The sequence below is a fragment of the Miniopterus natalensis genome, chromosome 20, assembly GCF_054644295.1.
Source record: "Miniopterus natalensis isolate mMinNat1 chromosome 20, mMinNat1.hap1, whole genome shotgun sequence".
NCBI classification, from domain to species: Eukaryota; Metazoa; Chordata; class Mammalia; order Chiroptera; family Miniopteridae; genus Miniopterus; species Miniopterus natalensis.
In genome coordinates, this window is record NC_142100.1 from 8216137 (window position 1) to 8232246 (window position 16110).

General features: G+C 46.8%; 1 protein-coding gene across 5 annotated transcripts in view; it reads left to right on the forward strand.

The window, feature by feature from the left end:
- The window catches only part of NFRKB (nuclear factor related to kappaB binding protein), a 30627-nt gene extending 14734 nt beyond the window's left edge, over positions 1 to 15893 (forward strand). For 4 of the 5 annotated variants that reach the window (XM_087828503.1, XM_087828507.1, XM_087828505.1 and 1 more), the window contains exons 14-27: positions 3182 to 3261; positions 3372 to 3418; positions 4509 to 4569; positions 4966 to 5140; positions 5981 to 6087; positions 6492 to 6615; positions 6828 to 6907; positions 7064 to 7284; positions 7407 to 7677; positions 8276 to 8488; positions 10596 to 11363; positions 14187 to 14293; positions 15020 to 15155; positions 15271 to 15893. In XM_087828503.1, the coding sequence (XP_087684629.1) occupies positions 3182 to 3261; positions 3372 to 3418; positions 4509 to 4569; positions 4966 to 5140; positions 5981 to 6087; positions 6492 to 6615; positions 6828 to 6907; positions 7064 to 7284; positions 7407 to 7677; positions 8276 to 8488; positions 10596 to 11363; positions 14187 to 14293; positions 15020 to 15155; positions 15271 to 15396 (2516 nt within the window). In that variant the 3' untranslated portion in view covers positions 15397 to 15893. The remainder of the gene's footprint in view (positions 1 to 3181; positions 3262 to 3371; positions 3419 to 4508; positions 4570 to 4965; positions 5141 to 5980; positions 6088 to 6491; positions 6616 to 6827; positions 6908 to 7063; positions 7285 to 7406; positions 7678 to 8275; positions 8489 to 10595; positions 11364 to 14186; positions 14294 to 15019; positions 15156 to 15270) is intronic. The other variant, XM_087828506.1, reaches the window with a different exon arrangement.
- Positions 15894 to 16110: the final 217 nt, after the last annotated feature.

Sequence of the window (16110 nt, forward strand, 5' to 3'; positions counted from 1 at the left end):
GTAAGTTTAGTTTGGGATGTGCTGAGTTTGAGCTGCCTTTGGGGCATTTAAGTGGAGATACTGAGTAGGCAGTAGGATATATGGGATTAGAATCCAGAGTGGCAGCAGAGAGTTGTTGGCATATACAGTATTTAAAGTCAGTGGCATAGGGAGAAATGCTGAATTAGGAGAAAGGCGGGCAGAGGACTGAGCCTTGAGAAACTGGAGGCGGAGAAAGGGGAGGGTATGGAGAAGAAGCAACTGCAGAGTTAGGAGGAAGCCCTGAGATAGCTGGCTCTTGGAAGCTAAGTAAGTAGAGTCGAGAATTGGGGAGTGGTTGTTAGTCTTGATGTTACTAAAAAGTTCAGTAAGATAAAGACTGTGGACTTGTGAGCATGGAAGAAATAAGGAATTTCTTGTAAGAGCGATTCCTAGCAGAATGACGAGAAGGACTGTGGTGATTGAAGGCGACTCATGGTAGCTGACTACAGCTCCTTCTGGCTCTCAGGCTGGTGCTTGACATCAGCCAGGTGGACACTGGCGCCAGGGTGGCAAACATTATAGGGCCAGATAATAAGTATTGTAAGCTTGTGGGCCAGATGCTTCCTGGTGCAACTACTCAGCCCTGCCGTCATGGTGCAAAGCAGCTATGGACAAGTATGTAAATGAACAGACATGGCTGTGTGCCCATAGAACTTCTTTTACAAAGTCAAGGGGGCCAGTTTGCTAACCCTTAATGCACCCCATGGAGATCTGCAAATGCTGCCAATCAGGGCTCCCTTTCTCGCGGCCAGTGAAACATTTAACTGCTCACAGTGGTTAGAGAGACGGTGAATCTTGTTAATCTAAACCTTTCAAAGTGAGAGGCAACAAACATTTATTTGAGATTGAAAAAAAAGAATATTTGGTAAGCATTGATTCAGGCAGAAGCCTAGATAGTGTTCTGTTTAGGAGACAGATGCCGTGGGTATTTATGAGAAAGGGAAGGGGAACAATTGGATCAGTAGAAGGAAGGTGTTTCTTTTGGTATAGGTGAGCTAACATTAACATAGTGATGGTAACAGGTAGTCATCAGTCCAGGAGTCATCATAACTGCTTTCATGTTATCTTTGCACACAGTTCTTTGGGACACAATGTTCTTTAGGCCAAGTCCAGAGATTATTTTGCCTTGTTTTAGCATTTCAAAAGTTTAAGGCATAAGACCTGCAAGGCATTTCGTCTGGCATGGCAGCTCTGGGTCTGTTTGAAAGTGGCTCCATTTATTATTTTTATTGACAATCTAAACAACTCTAGAACTTTAGTAGGGGAAGGTAGGATTATAAAGGGAACTTGTGGCTAAGAGAGGAATTTTTTTAAATGAGAGAAAGTTTGAGTCTAAGTGTTGATGGAAAGGGTACAGTGGAAAGGAGGAAGTTGCAAATGCAGGAGAGAAGGGAAAATTGACTATAAATTCCTGAGATGAGGGGAAGGGACTGGCCTGGGATGGCAGGAGACAGCACATTTCTTATAATAGGGAGAAATAATGGATTCACAGCAGTAGGCTGGCAGATTTTATTGCAGGAATTTGAGAGGGTTTGATCTGTTGGCTTTTCTGTTAAAGTAGGTGAGAGAGGCAAGGTTGTCTTGTCTGTTGCGAGTGAGAAGGGAGATCGAGAAGAGTGGGAAGTACTTAGTAAGGAGCATGGGAAACCAGCTTACCAGAGATGACCTTAGATAGCCGGGCGTTGTTGGGGTTAGTGGGGGCTGCTCGTCATTCATTTGTGGTGGCGTTCTTTACCCCTTTGTGTGTTTCTCCAGCAGCCCTCAGCTGCCTGAGCTGAAGCCTGGAGAACATGGATAGTGTAGAATTTAAGGTTTGCCAGGTTGGAATGATGCAGATAGAAGAGCAGAGGTATCGGTAAGGGTGTAATTGAAATGGTGGCCACAGACTGAACTGAACACAGAGGAAGTATGAAGGGAGGGGGCTGATGAGATCAGAGAAGTGGCCGAGTGGTTCTTTTTCATCAGGGTAATGTTCTAGTGGGAGTGGTTGAGCAAGAAGTCTAGGTGACTGGTCGGGGGCAGAAGGTGTGGATTGGCAGAAAGGTTCTGAGCCCTGGCTGTGGACTGCCATCAGTAGGGGAACTTCTAAAAGCACTGGTGCCTAGGCCTTACCCACAGACGTTCTGACTAACTTTAGATGGGACCCGAGCTGTGGTATTTCAAAGGTTCCCAAGTGATTCTTGTGTATGGCCAGGGTTGAGAAACACTGCATTAGGCATTTTGAAGATGAAGCAGTTTTAGGTAATAGTAGAGTCCAGTTGTGATTGTGGGGATAAGTGGCTGGGGTGGAGTGGGGGGGGGGAGGTCATTGAGGTCACGGAACTGAGGGGTTAGGGTATTGGATGGACCATCTGTATGGGTGAGGTAGCATTTCTAGAAGGCAGAATGGGAGTGAGGGGAGTTGTCCCATGGGAAAGCTCCAAGCTTTTCTGGCTGGTAGAAATAGGTAAGAGACCTGGCGGGTCATCTCAGCAGCCTGTGAGAAGGGTAGGCCCAGAGGGTGCCTTCCTCACCCAGGCACACCTGGGTGACATTCGTCCCTGTGGCTTCTAGTCTTGCAGGAGACATAGGTACCATCATGTGGGAGGTGCTACAGTAGGAGTCTGAACAGTGTTAGGAGGGGAGGAGGGCACAGGGGTAGAGTGCTCATCTCTTTCTAGGCGGGTCAGGGAGCCAAGCTTTCCTCCTGCCTTGGCTTTCTCATTGCTATGCCTTTGTGCCTTCATTAGCCCCAAAGTCTTTTCTGACCCCCCCAGGGAAAGAGTGACTTCCCTAGGGTAAGCTTTTATGACATCTGTTGTCACACCACCACTTTTTGATTTTATTGAATATGTGCTCTTTCCTCACTTGCCTGTAAACTTCATGAGGGAAGAGACTGAACTGACAGAATAGCCCTAACCCAGTGCTCAGTGTGGTGCACAGTGGCAGCTCAGCAAGTACTTACTGATGAGTAATTTAATTAGGGGACATCCCAGAGTGGTGGTCCAGGCAGGCAGTGATAGATAGTTAGTGTCCGCTCAGTGGATGGTACATGCAAAGGACTGTTGCTGCAGGGCCTATAGGGTCTTTCTATGGCGGAGATAAGCAAAGAGATGGGGGATTCTGAGGAATACCTTAGTTCGTTTCATTATTATTTTTTGCCTTTTAATTCTTCTAATAGGCCAGTCCCAAGATAATGAAAAGGAATTAGTTGCACTCTTCCAGCTGTGGCTAGAAACCAAAGACCAGGCCTTCTGTAAGGTATGGTTTTAAAAGAAATATCCGCTCTTCCTTACTCTGGGTTTCTAGAGCCCTTATTTTAGCCAGAATTCTTGAGTTCATTTAACTGTTAATGTTTTCTTTTTCTCCAGCAAGAAAATGAAGACAGCTCAGATGCCACAACACCAGTTCCTCGGGTGTGAGTATATTACTCTAACGGTGGGTGGGATCCTGTGAAACCGTAATGTACGACACTGCAGTGGCTTTTATAACATTTCTTAGTATGTCAGAGCTGTTGTGGACTCTAGAGATTCTAGGGGTCCATGGATTCTTGCCTGCCTCAGTGTACTGAGGAGGTCAACACGCCTCCCATCAAGAGATGCTCCCTGAGAAAAGGAGTCTGAATTAGGGAAGGGATTGCACAGTAGAGGTTCTGAGGGGGATGTGGTCTACCTTGCAGGTGGGCATACTTTTTTCCCTGAATTCCTCTCCTTCAATTTTCATTTGAGAATGATTTGTCCAATCCACTTTCCTTGTTTTATCTATAAAGAAATTCAGGCATGAGGCTAAGTAACTGAGGTGTCATGCAGTGTTGTTACTTAGCCTCATGCCTTCATTACATTGAAGGTTTGGGACAAGACCGAGGCTAGAGTGTAGGTCTCTTTTTAAAAATATATATTTTTATTGATTTCAGAGACAGAACAAGGGGGAGAGAGAGAGAGAGAAACATTAGTGATGAGAGTCATTGATCGGCTGCCTCCTGCACGCCCCCTGCTGAGGATTGAGCCTGCAGTCCAGGCATGTGTCCTGATGGGGAATTGAACCTTTATCTCCTGCATTGTATGACCTCTAGCCCTGAGCTCTTCGTGTCATAGTATCTCATGTGACTGTTCTCAGTCAGCTCTGGTCCCTTTCCCCCCAGCTTTGTGAAATAGAATTGACGTATAATATTGTGTTGATTTGATACGTGTATATATTGTGAAATGATTACCACAGTAAGGTTAACACATCCATCACCTCACAGAATTACCAATTTTGTGCGTGTGGTGAGAACATATAAGGTCTATCTTAGCAGCTTTCAGCTATATGAAGCAGTATTATTAACTGTAGTCACTGTGCTATGTGTTAGATCCCCAGAACTTATTCATCTTATAACTGGAAGCTTGTACCCTTTGACTAACATCTCCCCATTTCCTCATCTACCAGCCCCTGGTAACTACCATTCTAATCCCTGTTTTTTGTGAGTTCAGCTTTTTTTTTTAGATTCCCCAAAATTCTTTATGTTCCAGAAGAACTGACTACGTGGTGCGGCCCAGTACAGGGGAGGAGAAACGAGTGTTTCAGGAGCAGGTAAGAAATAGAGATCCCAGTGTGCATATCTGCATGTGTGAGGCCATGCAGAGAGGTTCTCCCTGAGTCCACACTCCTAGAGGAAATTCACACCTGCAACCTTAGATATCCTCTTGGTGGGGATTGTTTGTTGGGGGGCAGAAATGGTGTGAGGAAAGGGGATGGGAAATGTTTTGATGACCTTTTCTTCTGGATAGCAAAATACATTTATATTTTCCTTTTTGTCCCTTTGCCAGTAATGAAGGCTTTGGGAACCATCCTTTCCCACTGTAGCTGGCTCAATATTCCTAGTGTAATAGTCTGTTTCCTTCTTGTTTTGGTCTTTCATTGTATGGGAGCTCTAGAGAGAACCTCACCAATTCTGACTTATGGGACTTGGCCCTTTTCTGTTGATAGGAGCGTTACAGATACAGCCAACCCCATAAGGCGTTCACCTTTCGGATGCATGGCTTTGAGTCTGTAGTGGGGCCTGTGAAGGGTGTGTTTGATAAGGAGACCTCACTGAACAAGGCTCGGGAGCACTCCCTGCTGCGCTCTGACCGGCCTGCCTATGTGACCATCCTGTCTCTTGGTAGGATCACTTTTTTTTCTCTGATCAGCTGCACTTCTTATTCCCCTCCCCCCCAACACTGAGGGTCAGGTGTAGCTTTAGGAAGCTTTGGCATTTGGGAAGGGGGCATTCTACCCCCAGAGGGTTATCAGGAATCAGTGTTTCTTTCCTGAAGCCTGTGCTCCAGATTATTTTCATTCAGGAATTATTCCCAGGCCAGCTAAATAGTAAGCTTGAGTATAGTGAGCTTGAGTATAGGAATTTGCTTCCTCCAGACTAGGATTCCTTTCAAGATGAAGTTTTTAACCCTTTTTTGTGTCACGAATCTCCGGCTCTGGTGGAACCTGTGGGCTCTTCTCAGAATTATGTCTTTAAATGCATAAAATAAAATGCATAGAGTTTCAAGAGAAACCAGTTATATTAAAATAGTTATCAAAATATTAAAACATTTTTTTGTGCAGAAATACATGTATTTTTATTATGACATTAAATTACAAGATCTAGCAGCAGGCCTTATGCCTCCTGTAATTTCCAAATAGTGATGTATGAAAATGATATTTTGAGTCATCTGCAGCAGCTGTAATGTGGTATGAAAATACCTAATTTCTGTTACAACATCACAGCACTGCCAGGATATGGTTTGTTACCTCTGTTTCTGATAGTCCTGAGTGTCATATTCAGTCTTGGCTGAGTGTGAGGAGTGTATAGGAAGCTGCCCCTAGAGGGCACTGTCCACCCAGCTCTGGGTGAGTGAGGCAGAGAACACCTCAGGCACTTGACCCATCAGAGCAAGGAGAGGTAGAGTGTCCTCTGTAGCAGCCCTGCTTGACTCTTGCGCTTTTCATTTTCTGACGTCATCAGTTCGAGACGCTGCGGCTCGGCTGCCTAACGGAGAGGGCACTCGAGCCGAGATCTGCGAATTGCTCAAGGACTCCCAGTTTCTTGCTCCAGATGTTACCAGCACTCAGGTAGGACGGAGATGGGATTCTTTTTGTTTTGTTCCAGAAAGGAGTTTAGAAAAGTTACAAGAAAATATAAAATATAAGTTTTTAAAAAACTAAATGAAAAGGAGGAAAGGAGGGTATCTGAAGACGTGTGAACACTGATAACCTAAGACCCTTGCTGTTAGTGAGGCACAAATTTGACTCTCGGCCTTCCTTCAGCTTCCAGAGGTCTTAGGTCATCATCTCCTTCAGGTGACGGCAGGTCTGCTCCGTCTTTCAGGAGTCTCAGTGTTTCTGGTTTTGCCAAGTGATTCATAGTGGGTTTTGGGGATGCCATCGCCAGGCTGAGATAGGATCAGTGTAGCTGCTATGACTTACACCCAGTGCCCAAGTCTGACTGTCCCTCCTCCCTTTGTTCTGGTTCTCAGGTGAACACAGTGGTGAGTGGTGCACTGGATCGGCTGCACTATGAGAAGGACCCATGTGTGAAATATGACATTGGACGCAAGCTGTGGATCTACCTGCACCGTGACAGGAGCGAGGAAGAATTTGGTGTGTGAGGCCTCTGGGCAGTGTGTTCAGCTAGACTAGGGATGCTGTGATTTTCTGCCCCAATTCCATTACGCTTTTCATTGGCATTTGGGCAGGACAGGACTGTAGAGGCAGGACTTGGTCCTCCAGTGGGGCCTTGGCTCTTAATGAAACCATCCTCCTTACTTTGCTGAGGTTAAACAGTCGTTGAAGCTTATCACTCTTGTTTACAGAGCGGATTCACCAGGCACAAGCAGCAGCAGCGAAAGCCAGAAAAGCCCTTCAGCAAAAACCTAAGCCCTCCTCTAAGGTGGTAAGTGACCTGCTGAGAGAGCCTGACTTAGCAGTTTCAGCGGAGGCCGTGAGGCCTTCCTTCACCTCAGAGCATCAGAAACCACAGGGGTCACACCTTCCTTAGCATACCATGGTTAAATCTGCACTTGAATTTCTCTTTATCTCCTGCCTACAGAAGTCCAATAGCAAGGAGAGTTCAGTGAAGGTCCTCAGCAGTGGCCCCTCTGAACAGAGCCAGATGAGCCTCAGTGACTCCAGCATGCCACCCACCCCAGTCACCCCTGTGACCCCCACCACGCCAGCTTTGCCCGCCACACCAATCTCCCCACCACCAGTTTCGGCAGTCAACAAAAGTGGCCCTACTCCTGTCTCAGAGCCAGCTAAATCCAGCTCCGGGTAAGCTCCCCTCCCCCTCCCCCCTCCCCCTCCCCCTCCCCTCCCCCCTCCCCTCCCCTCCCCTCCCCTCTTATGCATGTCCCGAGTTGGCTGTTTTCTTTTTCCCCCAATTTTCCTCCTAGCGTTCTCCTGGTCTCTTCGCCAACAATGCCACAGCTAGGAACAATGCTTTCCCCAGCCTCCAGTCAGACTCCTCCAACTTCTCAGGCTGCTGCCCGTGTTGTGAGCCACTCCGGCTCGGCGGGACTCCCCCAGGTGCGGGTGGTGGCCCAGCCTGGCCTTCCTGCTGTTACCCAGCAGTCATCGGGGCCAGCACAGACACTGCCGCCGATACCAGCAGGGCCACAGATCCGCGTTCCAGCCACTGCTGCACAGACCAAAGTGATGCCCCAGGTAAGCAGGGACTACGGACCCAGAGGTGGGCTAGTGAGTTTAGTGGGTAGGCACAGAGGAGCCTTAGATTGTTGCTGCTGCTGATGTGTATTACAACAACTCATGTAATGTCCACAGCTGGGTGAGTGCTCTTATGAGCTGTACTTTGTCAGTTGTACTTTATATTTTGAGGATCAGAATTTCTGAGAAGTGTGGTGATTTACCCAGGATGGTAACATTAGGTCACTCATAGAGGTGGGATTAAATCCATCCCTGTGATTCTAAATCTCAGGCTCTTTCTATTGTGCCTCTAATCTTAGCCATGCCACTAGCTATTGTGTGATTTTAGGGAAAAGTCTTATTTTCTGCCTCAGTCTCCTTTGCTATAAAAGGGGTATAATATTTGTCCTCAGTGTATAGGAGTGATGATAAATTGGAAACATTCTGAAAATGAAAGATGTGCTACACAAGTACAAGAACTTTGTTGTCCATTTAGAGAGTGGTGAGTGTTAAGCACTGTTGTATTAGCAGCACTTCCAGAGGCACACTTCTTGGGTGGTGGTATGCAGGTCTACATCTTAGTGTCTAATTAAGCTCTTGGCCTCATGCTCTCAACTAGACAGTAATGGCCACCGTCCCAGTCAAAGCTCAGACTGCAGCGGCCACTGTGCAGCGGCCAGGTGCTGGGCAGACAGGACTCACAGTGACAAGCCTCCCTGCCACAGCCAGCCCTGCGAGCAAGCCAGCCACAAGTTCCCCCGGGAGTTCTGCTCCGAGTGCTTCCACAGCTGCTGTGATTCAGAATGTTAGCGGGCAGAACATTATCAAGCAGGTAGGTGATCTGACTCCTTTGTCCCGAAGCAGGGGACTGTGGAGAGCTCAGTGATTCCTGACCTTGATCCTTAGTTCTCAGGTATTTCAAGTTCGAGTTCCCACCAAGGGCATTGCAAGCTCTGTAGATGCCAAAGATTCCTTCTGCTCCTTTCCATCTAATTCAGCATTTAGTAGCTGAGTTTTTTAATTTGGGGGAGATTATCTATGAATTTATTTAGTTAAAATCCTGTGGTATAACTTTATATGCTGTATTGGTGTTTCAGCTTACCACTAGAGTAAAAGCATATATTTGTGCTTTTCTGGTTGTGAATATGCAAGGCTCACCATTGAACTTCGTTAGGCAGAATGGCGGCTAGGGCCTGCACTGTGCCAGACATTTTATAAACATTATGTTAATAAAACATCATGGGGTAGGCACTTTGTTACCCCCATTTTACAGGTGAGTGCAACCATATAACAATAAAGGAACATTTTTTCATTAAATATTAGTACTTTTTGTGTGCCAGGCACTCTCCAGAGTGTTGGGGGTTTAGTGCTATACTGCACAGACTGCGTCCCTCCCTCAGGTGCTCCCGGGGCAGGTGTAGTGGGGGCTGTGAACACAGTAAGCAGGGGAGGGGAGCACAGTGTGCTGGTTTAGCTGGGGTGATCAGAGAGGGCCTGTGAGGAACTGACATTTGAGAGATGACTGGGTTGGAAAGTGTGCCATATTACATGTAGCTGGAGATACAGCATTCCAGGTATGGGAAGAGCAAGTGAAAATGCCTTGAGGCAGGAATATGTTTGAGGACCAACAGGAAACCCGTTGTGGCTGAGGCCTAGTGAGCAAGTGCAGAAGTGTTGGAAAGTGGTTTCTTGGGAGGTTGCCAGTGGTTCCGTCATGTCTGATTTTGGTTTTAATTCAAATGTGATGGGGAACCATTGAAAGATTGTGACTCAGAATGACTGGATCTAGTTTACATTTTAAAAAGCCCTGGCTGCTGTGTAGAGTGGGCTTTAGGGCAAGAGTGGAGGCAGGGAGACCAGGTTGGAGGCAGGTGCAGTGGTCCTGGTGAGAGGTAACGCTGGCTTCCTGTGAATAGTCCTCGCAGGGTGAGAAGTGCTGGAATACCGAGTGTGGGGTTGAAGGTAGAGTCAGTGTGAATTTTCTGGTGGTTTGGTTATGGGGTCTGAGAAAAGGGAGTCAGGACTGACCCTGTGGCTTTTGGCTAGAGTGACCGGGTAGATAGTGACATCATCTGAGATGGGAAACACTGAGGTGAAGAGACTAAGGCAGACCGAGAGAGAGAGAGGTGCTCAGGAAGCCAGCATGAGCATCAGGTGGGTGGAGGTGTGAGGTGTGAGGCCTGAGAGCAGACCACTGCCTGGATATAGGTAGTGAGTGACTCGACTGGGCCCAGTGCCTTAGTAGCTTTTTGGGAATGTGTTCAAAAGAGAACGTAAGGCAAGGAAAAGGAGATATGACGATAGATAATTTTCAGAGTAATTTTGCTTTTGAAGAGAGCAGAGAACTGGAACTGGAGTGGAGATGCGGAGTGGAGCGAGGACTTGTTATGTTCTGGGACGGGAAATGCTGCAGCATGTTTGCATTCTGGGGGCATTGGTCAGCAGAGGGAAAAGTCACTCATGTGAGAGACAGTCTCTGAGACAGAAGGGCTGCTTCTGTTACACATGGGAATGTGGCCACGCTGCTACTCTCAGTGAAGGTTGGCACAACTCTAAATAGGTGTTGTAAGACGGAGAAATGCGAATATATATTATTAGGTAATAATAGGTAGTTTCTCTAGGTTAGAGATACGTGCAGAAGTATTGATCAGCAAAATGCTATGTATTAATTTACTTAAAAATATCCTCCCCCCTCCCCCCCCCGAAATAGGGAAGGGTAGATAAAACAAGATTGACAAAGTGATATAGCCTTTGAAGTGGGTGATAGGTACATGGATTTGTTATGTTATTCTTTTGAAAATGTTTTTTCATTTTTAAAAATAAAAAGTTGGAAAAATACATGAAACACACTGCCCATGAAATGAAGGTTTGCTTAATTGTACTGTGTAACCCATGCGGCAGTGTGGATCCTTGGTCAGTGCTGTTTCTCCTCCACCCAGGTCGCCATCACTGGGCAGCTTGGTGTGAAGCCCCAGACCGGCAACAGCATTCCACTCACAGCCACTAACTTCCGTATCCAGGGTAAGGATGTGTTGCGTCTGCCACCCTCTTCCATCACCACAGATGCCAAAGGCCAGACTGTTCTGCGGATCACTCCGGACATGATGGCCACGTTGGCCAAGTCCCAGGTTACCACAGTCAAACTGACCCAGGACCTCTTCGGGACAGGAAGTGGCACTGCTGGCAAAGGCATCTCGGCTACCTTACATGTCACTTCCAACCCAGTCCATGCTGCCGACAGCCCTGCGAAGGCCAGCGCAGCCAGTGCCCCTTCATCCGCTCCAGCAGGTACCACCGTGGTCAAAGTGACTCCGGACCTCAAGCCAGCAGAGGCCTCAAGCTCAGCTTTTCGCTTGATGCCGGCACTTGGCGTAAGCATGGCAGACCAGAAGGGGAAGAGCACAGTGGCCTCTTCAGAAGCAAAGCCAGCTGCCACCATCCGCATTGTGCAGGGCCTGGGAGTGATGCCTCCCAAAGCAGGCCAGACCATCACAGTCGCAGCCCATGCCAAGCAAGGGTCCTCGGTGGCCAGCAGCCCTGGAACTGTTCACACTTCAGCAGTGTCCTTGCCCAGCATGAATGCTGCTGTGTCCAAGACTGTGGCCGTGGCTTCTGGGGCTGCAAGCACCCCCATCAGCATTGGCACAGGCGCGCCCACGGTGCGGCAGGTCCCTGTCAGCACCACGGTGGTGTCCACGTCCCAGGCAGTGAGTACCATTGTGAAGGATAAGGAGCCCTCCCACTTAGGAAACGCCTCTTCCTAGGGACGGAAATGTCCAAGTCACCTCTTTTGACTTGAACAGGCTTATTTGTTATAGACTTTGTTTAATTTTGAAACAAACTTATGAGAGTAGTACATGCATACATTCTTAAAAAATATTAAAACAGGACAGAAGTACAGGGAGTGAAATATAAAATTTCCTTCACCGCCCTCTAACTGCCTTCATGAAGGCTGATATCTGCTGGTGGTTTGGCCTTGATTCCCGGGTCCTTTTCCAGACCATTACTGTACATTGGCACAGTGTAAAATATTCCTGTGAGAGACCTTAGTCTGTATATTGTTCTATGATTTGTTTTATTTAAAAATACGTCTTGGGGATCATTCTAGATCCTTTCCAGATGTTGACTGCGATCTTTTTGATGATACTGTGGCAGCCCATAGAAGGGGTGTGCTTTAACCATTCTTCTACTAAAGGGCACTTTTTCATTGTAAACCAGGGCTACAGCAAATGCTCGCATGTGCATATGTGAACACTTAGAAATATTTCTGGAGCCAAGGTGCCTAGATCGGGCCACAGAGGTATACATATTGAAAGTTCTAATACTCCGGTTGTACCACCAAAAAGGCCATACCAGCCTGCCGTCCAGCCAGCAAACCTAGCCTAACCAGCACTGGGTAGCACATGTTGTTTTAACTTTATGTGGCTCTCTTACTGGCAAGAGTCAGTTTCCCTAATCTGTGTTGAGGTTGAGCAGCCAGTCCTGTGCAGACTGGCCTGTGCTTTAGTAGTGGATAAATCTTTCCCAGTTTTCTGTGTGGTTTTTGGTTTTTTCATAGTTTGAGGTGACCCTTTCTATCTTCTGGGTGTTAATTCTGTGTGGAAAGTATTTTGCCCCCCTCTGTCATTTTTTAACCTTGCATATGGTTGGGGCCTTTTGCTCTACAGGTATTTTGTCTGATTAGATCTATCAGTCAACATTTCTTTTATGGTTCCTTGGTTTTATATCTTTTGCCTTTCTTGCCCCAGGGTTATAAAGATATTAGCTTGTAGTTTCATAAAATATTTCCAGAGTTTTAAGATAAGTATAACTGATAATCCATTTGAAATATACTTTTGTGAATAGCATGTGGTAGAGATCTCATTTTATGTTTTTCAAATTATTCCAACATCATTGACTAATTTATCCCTTCCCCACTAACATGAAATACTACATTTATCATAAACCAAATTCTCATGTCAATGTAGGTGTGTTTCTGGATGCATTTGTGTCCATTTAGCTTCTAGATAAGGGGCACTGTTCTGTATTTTATGTGGACAGTAAAACATAGTTTCACTTTTCTAAACAAGCTGCATAGTAAAACCTCAGTGATTTGGGTAAAAGCCAGAGTGATGGAGGAAGGAGGACATATACATTAGTAAAACCAACCAGCCAATAAACCCTGATACGTGGTGGGGCTAAGAAGGAAATATTAGGTTCTCATCTCGCCAAAGTTAGAATAAGAAGGAAAGCAAACGCTCACTCAGTCCACTCTTGTTTCCCTTGAATCCTTCTCATAACAGAGAAAACTGCTATCCATTGGCACCTGTCTGTTATTAGTCTGGATAAGTGCCAGGATGGGGCGAAAGTAGGATTACAGTTTTTATGGAAAATAATATAAGGATTAATAAATAATACAAGAATAAACTGTTTCACATACTCTCTGCCCCACCCTGTATGACCAGAACGCATTTAGTGGGGTGGAATTGTTGCGTTTTCCTTTCTCTGTGTAGGAGGCTAGTTCATGAGGGACAATTCAGTTGGTATACTGATGGCCTGAAATGTCTTTAAGTAACTAAGGCATTAAGAAAATAAAACCGCAAGTAAGCCCAACCGGAGCACCTTTCTGTAGCCTTTGACATCGTTCAGTGCTAACGGGCTATAGCTGGGACGCAGCTTTGCACCTGAGTACCTGGCTTCTTAGAACTAGCTCACCCATAGGAGGTGTCGATGCCCTTTCTTAGCAGCCTATCAAACTACACCTCTTGAATCATTTTTTAAAATCAGATTTACACAGGATTTTATTGTATATAAATTTTATTGTCCACCAAGGTTTAAAAAGCCAGGCAACTTAAAAACAAGTAATACAATTACCAAATCTTAGCCATCCTGAAATCTCAAAGACTAGGCCTTCTCAACATTTTTGTTCCTCTTAGGCTTTATTAGCTTTAGGGTTGGACTTTTCACTTGGTTGCTTTTTTTTATTAGTGTCCCCTAGGTAACCTCTTGTATCTCTGGGAGAGGCTGAAAGCACCTAGAGAATGTGGCCGGTTCCACTGTAGCGTGCCCTGCCTTATTGCAGCGAAGCCGGAGTTATGCATTCACTGTATTAACTCCTGAGTGCCTCTATCCTCCCCCCACTACTTCAGACACTGGTTTAGTGCCAAGTGTCAGGGGATAGGCAGATGAGTAACACCCTACCTTTTAAGGAGCTCAGACTCTCACTGTGCTGAAGTGAACACACATCTTCCTTTGTGATTTAGGTACGTGTTTAATCCTGATGAGAGCAGTTACATATGGTTATTACTGCTGTAGGCAGCATGAAAGAGAATGGTAACAGATCAGGAGACCCCTAAGTACAGCATGGGAGCCCTTAACTACAGCAGATGAGCAGTGGTTTCATGGGGTCTCCCTGGGCCCCACCTCAGGAATGTTGGAACCTGGCAGAGTACAGGGAGTGAAAGCCTCTGAGCTCCTCACTCTGTAGCCTTGGAGGTGAAACTGGGTTTTCTTCTCTCCTGTCCCATAAACTTGGTTCCTTTTCTCTCTAGGGGAAGCTGCCTACGCGGATCACAGTTCCACTCTCTGTGATTAGCCAGCCTATGAAGGGCAAGAGTGTGGTCACAGCCCCAATCATCAAAGGCAACCTTGGAGCCAAGTAAGTGCTATAGTGAGGGGTGGGCAGGGCTTCTGTGTGGCTCCTCATTGCCCAGTGGGAAGGCAGCTGGCTTTCTTGGGGCTCTTGGACAGCTCTCCTTCATTGTGCTCAATGAGATTTATTGAGCACCTAGTATTGTTTTAGGTGTTAGGGATACAGTAGTGATTAAAATAGACAAAAATCCATTCTGTCTTCAAGTGGGGAGAGAAATAATAAAGTAAAACACTATATGGGTGGTAAGACACTATGGAGAAAAAGCAAAGAAGGGGACAGGAAGTCCCTAGGCATGACGGGGTCGGCACTGACATGGCTCAGATGCCAATTTCTACTGCAGCTGCTAGGAAGGCCTCACTCGGACATTGGGCTCTGTGGTGTGATAGGTCAGAGGAGGAGGGCTTATTGGGAGCCTGGGCTTCCTGTGGCCCAGACTTAACTGGGGATGGAAGGGCATGATGAAATCATTCTGATGGTCTCAAGGCAGCTGTTTTTACTCCTGCTGATCAAAGTGTGGATATCAGGGTCATTTTATCCTAAGCACCGAGAGCCTTTGGGCTTGCTCGTTTCTCATAGGAAGCATAAGAGCTGGAAGAAAGGTAGTTTCATCAGCTGGTTTCCATTTCAGTCCAGAATGCTGAAATTTTTACTGTGCACCAGACCTCCCTGGTTTCCTTCAGTGCATGGCCCAACTCTAGGCAGGAGCTAATACCCTGTCCTTTCTATCCACAGCCTCAGTGGGCTGGGCCGCAACATCATCCTCACCACCATGCCAGCGGGCACCAAGCTCATTGCTGGCAATAAGCCTGTGAGTTTTCTCACTGCCCAGCAGCTGCAGCAGCTCCAGCAACAGGGTCAGGCCACACAGGTAAGGTCCAGGGCAAACTATTGGTCATACCAGGTTTCTCTCTTTCCTTTGCTGTTTGTATTCAACTGATGAGCCTGTTTGTAACCTGCTAACCAGATGCTATCTTTGCAAATAGGTGCGCATCCAGACTGTCCCGGCGTCCCATCTTCAACAGGGAACAGCCTCTAATTCCTCTAAAGCAGTCTCCACTGTGGTTGTGACCACAGCTCCATCTCCTAAGCAGGCACCTGAACAGCAGTGATTCGGAGAGAAATGGCTTTCAAAAATTCCATACCTGCTCCGCCTTCCAGCCGACAGGAAGGAAACAGGAGGTCTCGTCCTCCCTCTAAGCTCATCTGTCTAAGGAAGGGTAGTGGTGGGATGGTGGTAGCAGTGGCTGCGGCTGCGATTCCGCCCCCACACCCCACAGGGTGAACACTGAGGAAGGTTCACGCCAGGTCTCTTCTGCAATGATCCAGAAGAAGCTTCTCTCAAAGTTGTGAGAGGTCACAGTTGTGTCAAACAAGCCAGAGTTCCCTCCTGAGAGCAGGATGCCGAGGGCGGGCTGACAGTTGCGGAGTGCAGATGGTGACAGCCTTGTTCTGTGTGAGTCATACTTTTTAGCTTGTGGTCTTCTCCGTGGCTAGTGGTCTGGATAGGAGTTTTGTGTCCAGAAGTTTTTATGTAACTTATTTTTATAAAGAGCCTATTGTACATCTTTGTCAAATAGAAACCTGGGCATTAACGCCCCTGAACTGATTCATTCTTTTGACCAGAATTTGGGAATAGCAAGATTCTTATAAGTTGGTGGCTGACTTGATAACTGCATAGTAATGGAGAGGCTCTGAGACGGGAAAGAAACAGGAAGTGAGATTGCGTGGGTTCTCTGAAGCGGGATTGGTTTGGTACTACCTCTTACAGGCGGGGTGTCGGGGTCCTGGCTGTGGTCTGTTTCTTCACCTGCTGACTGTCCTCC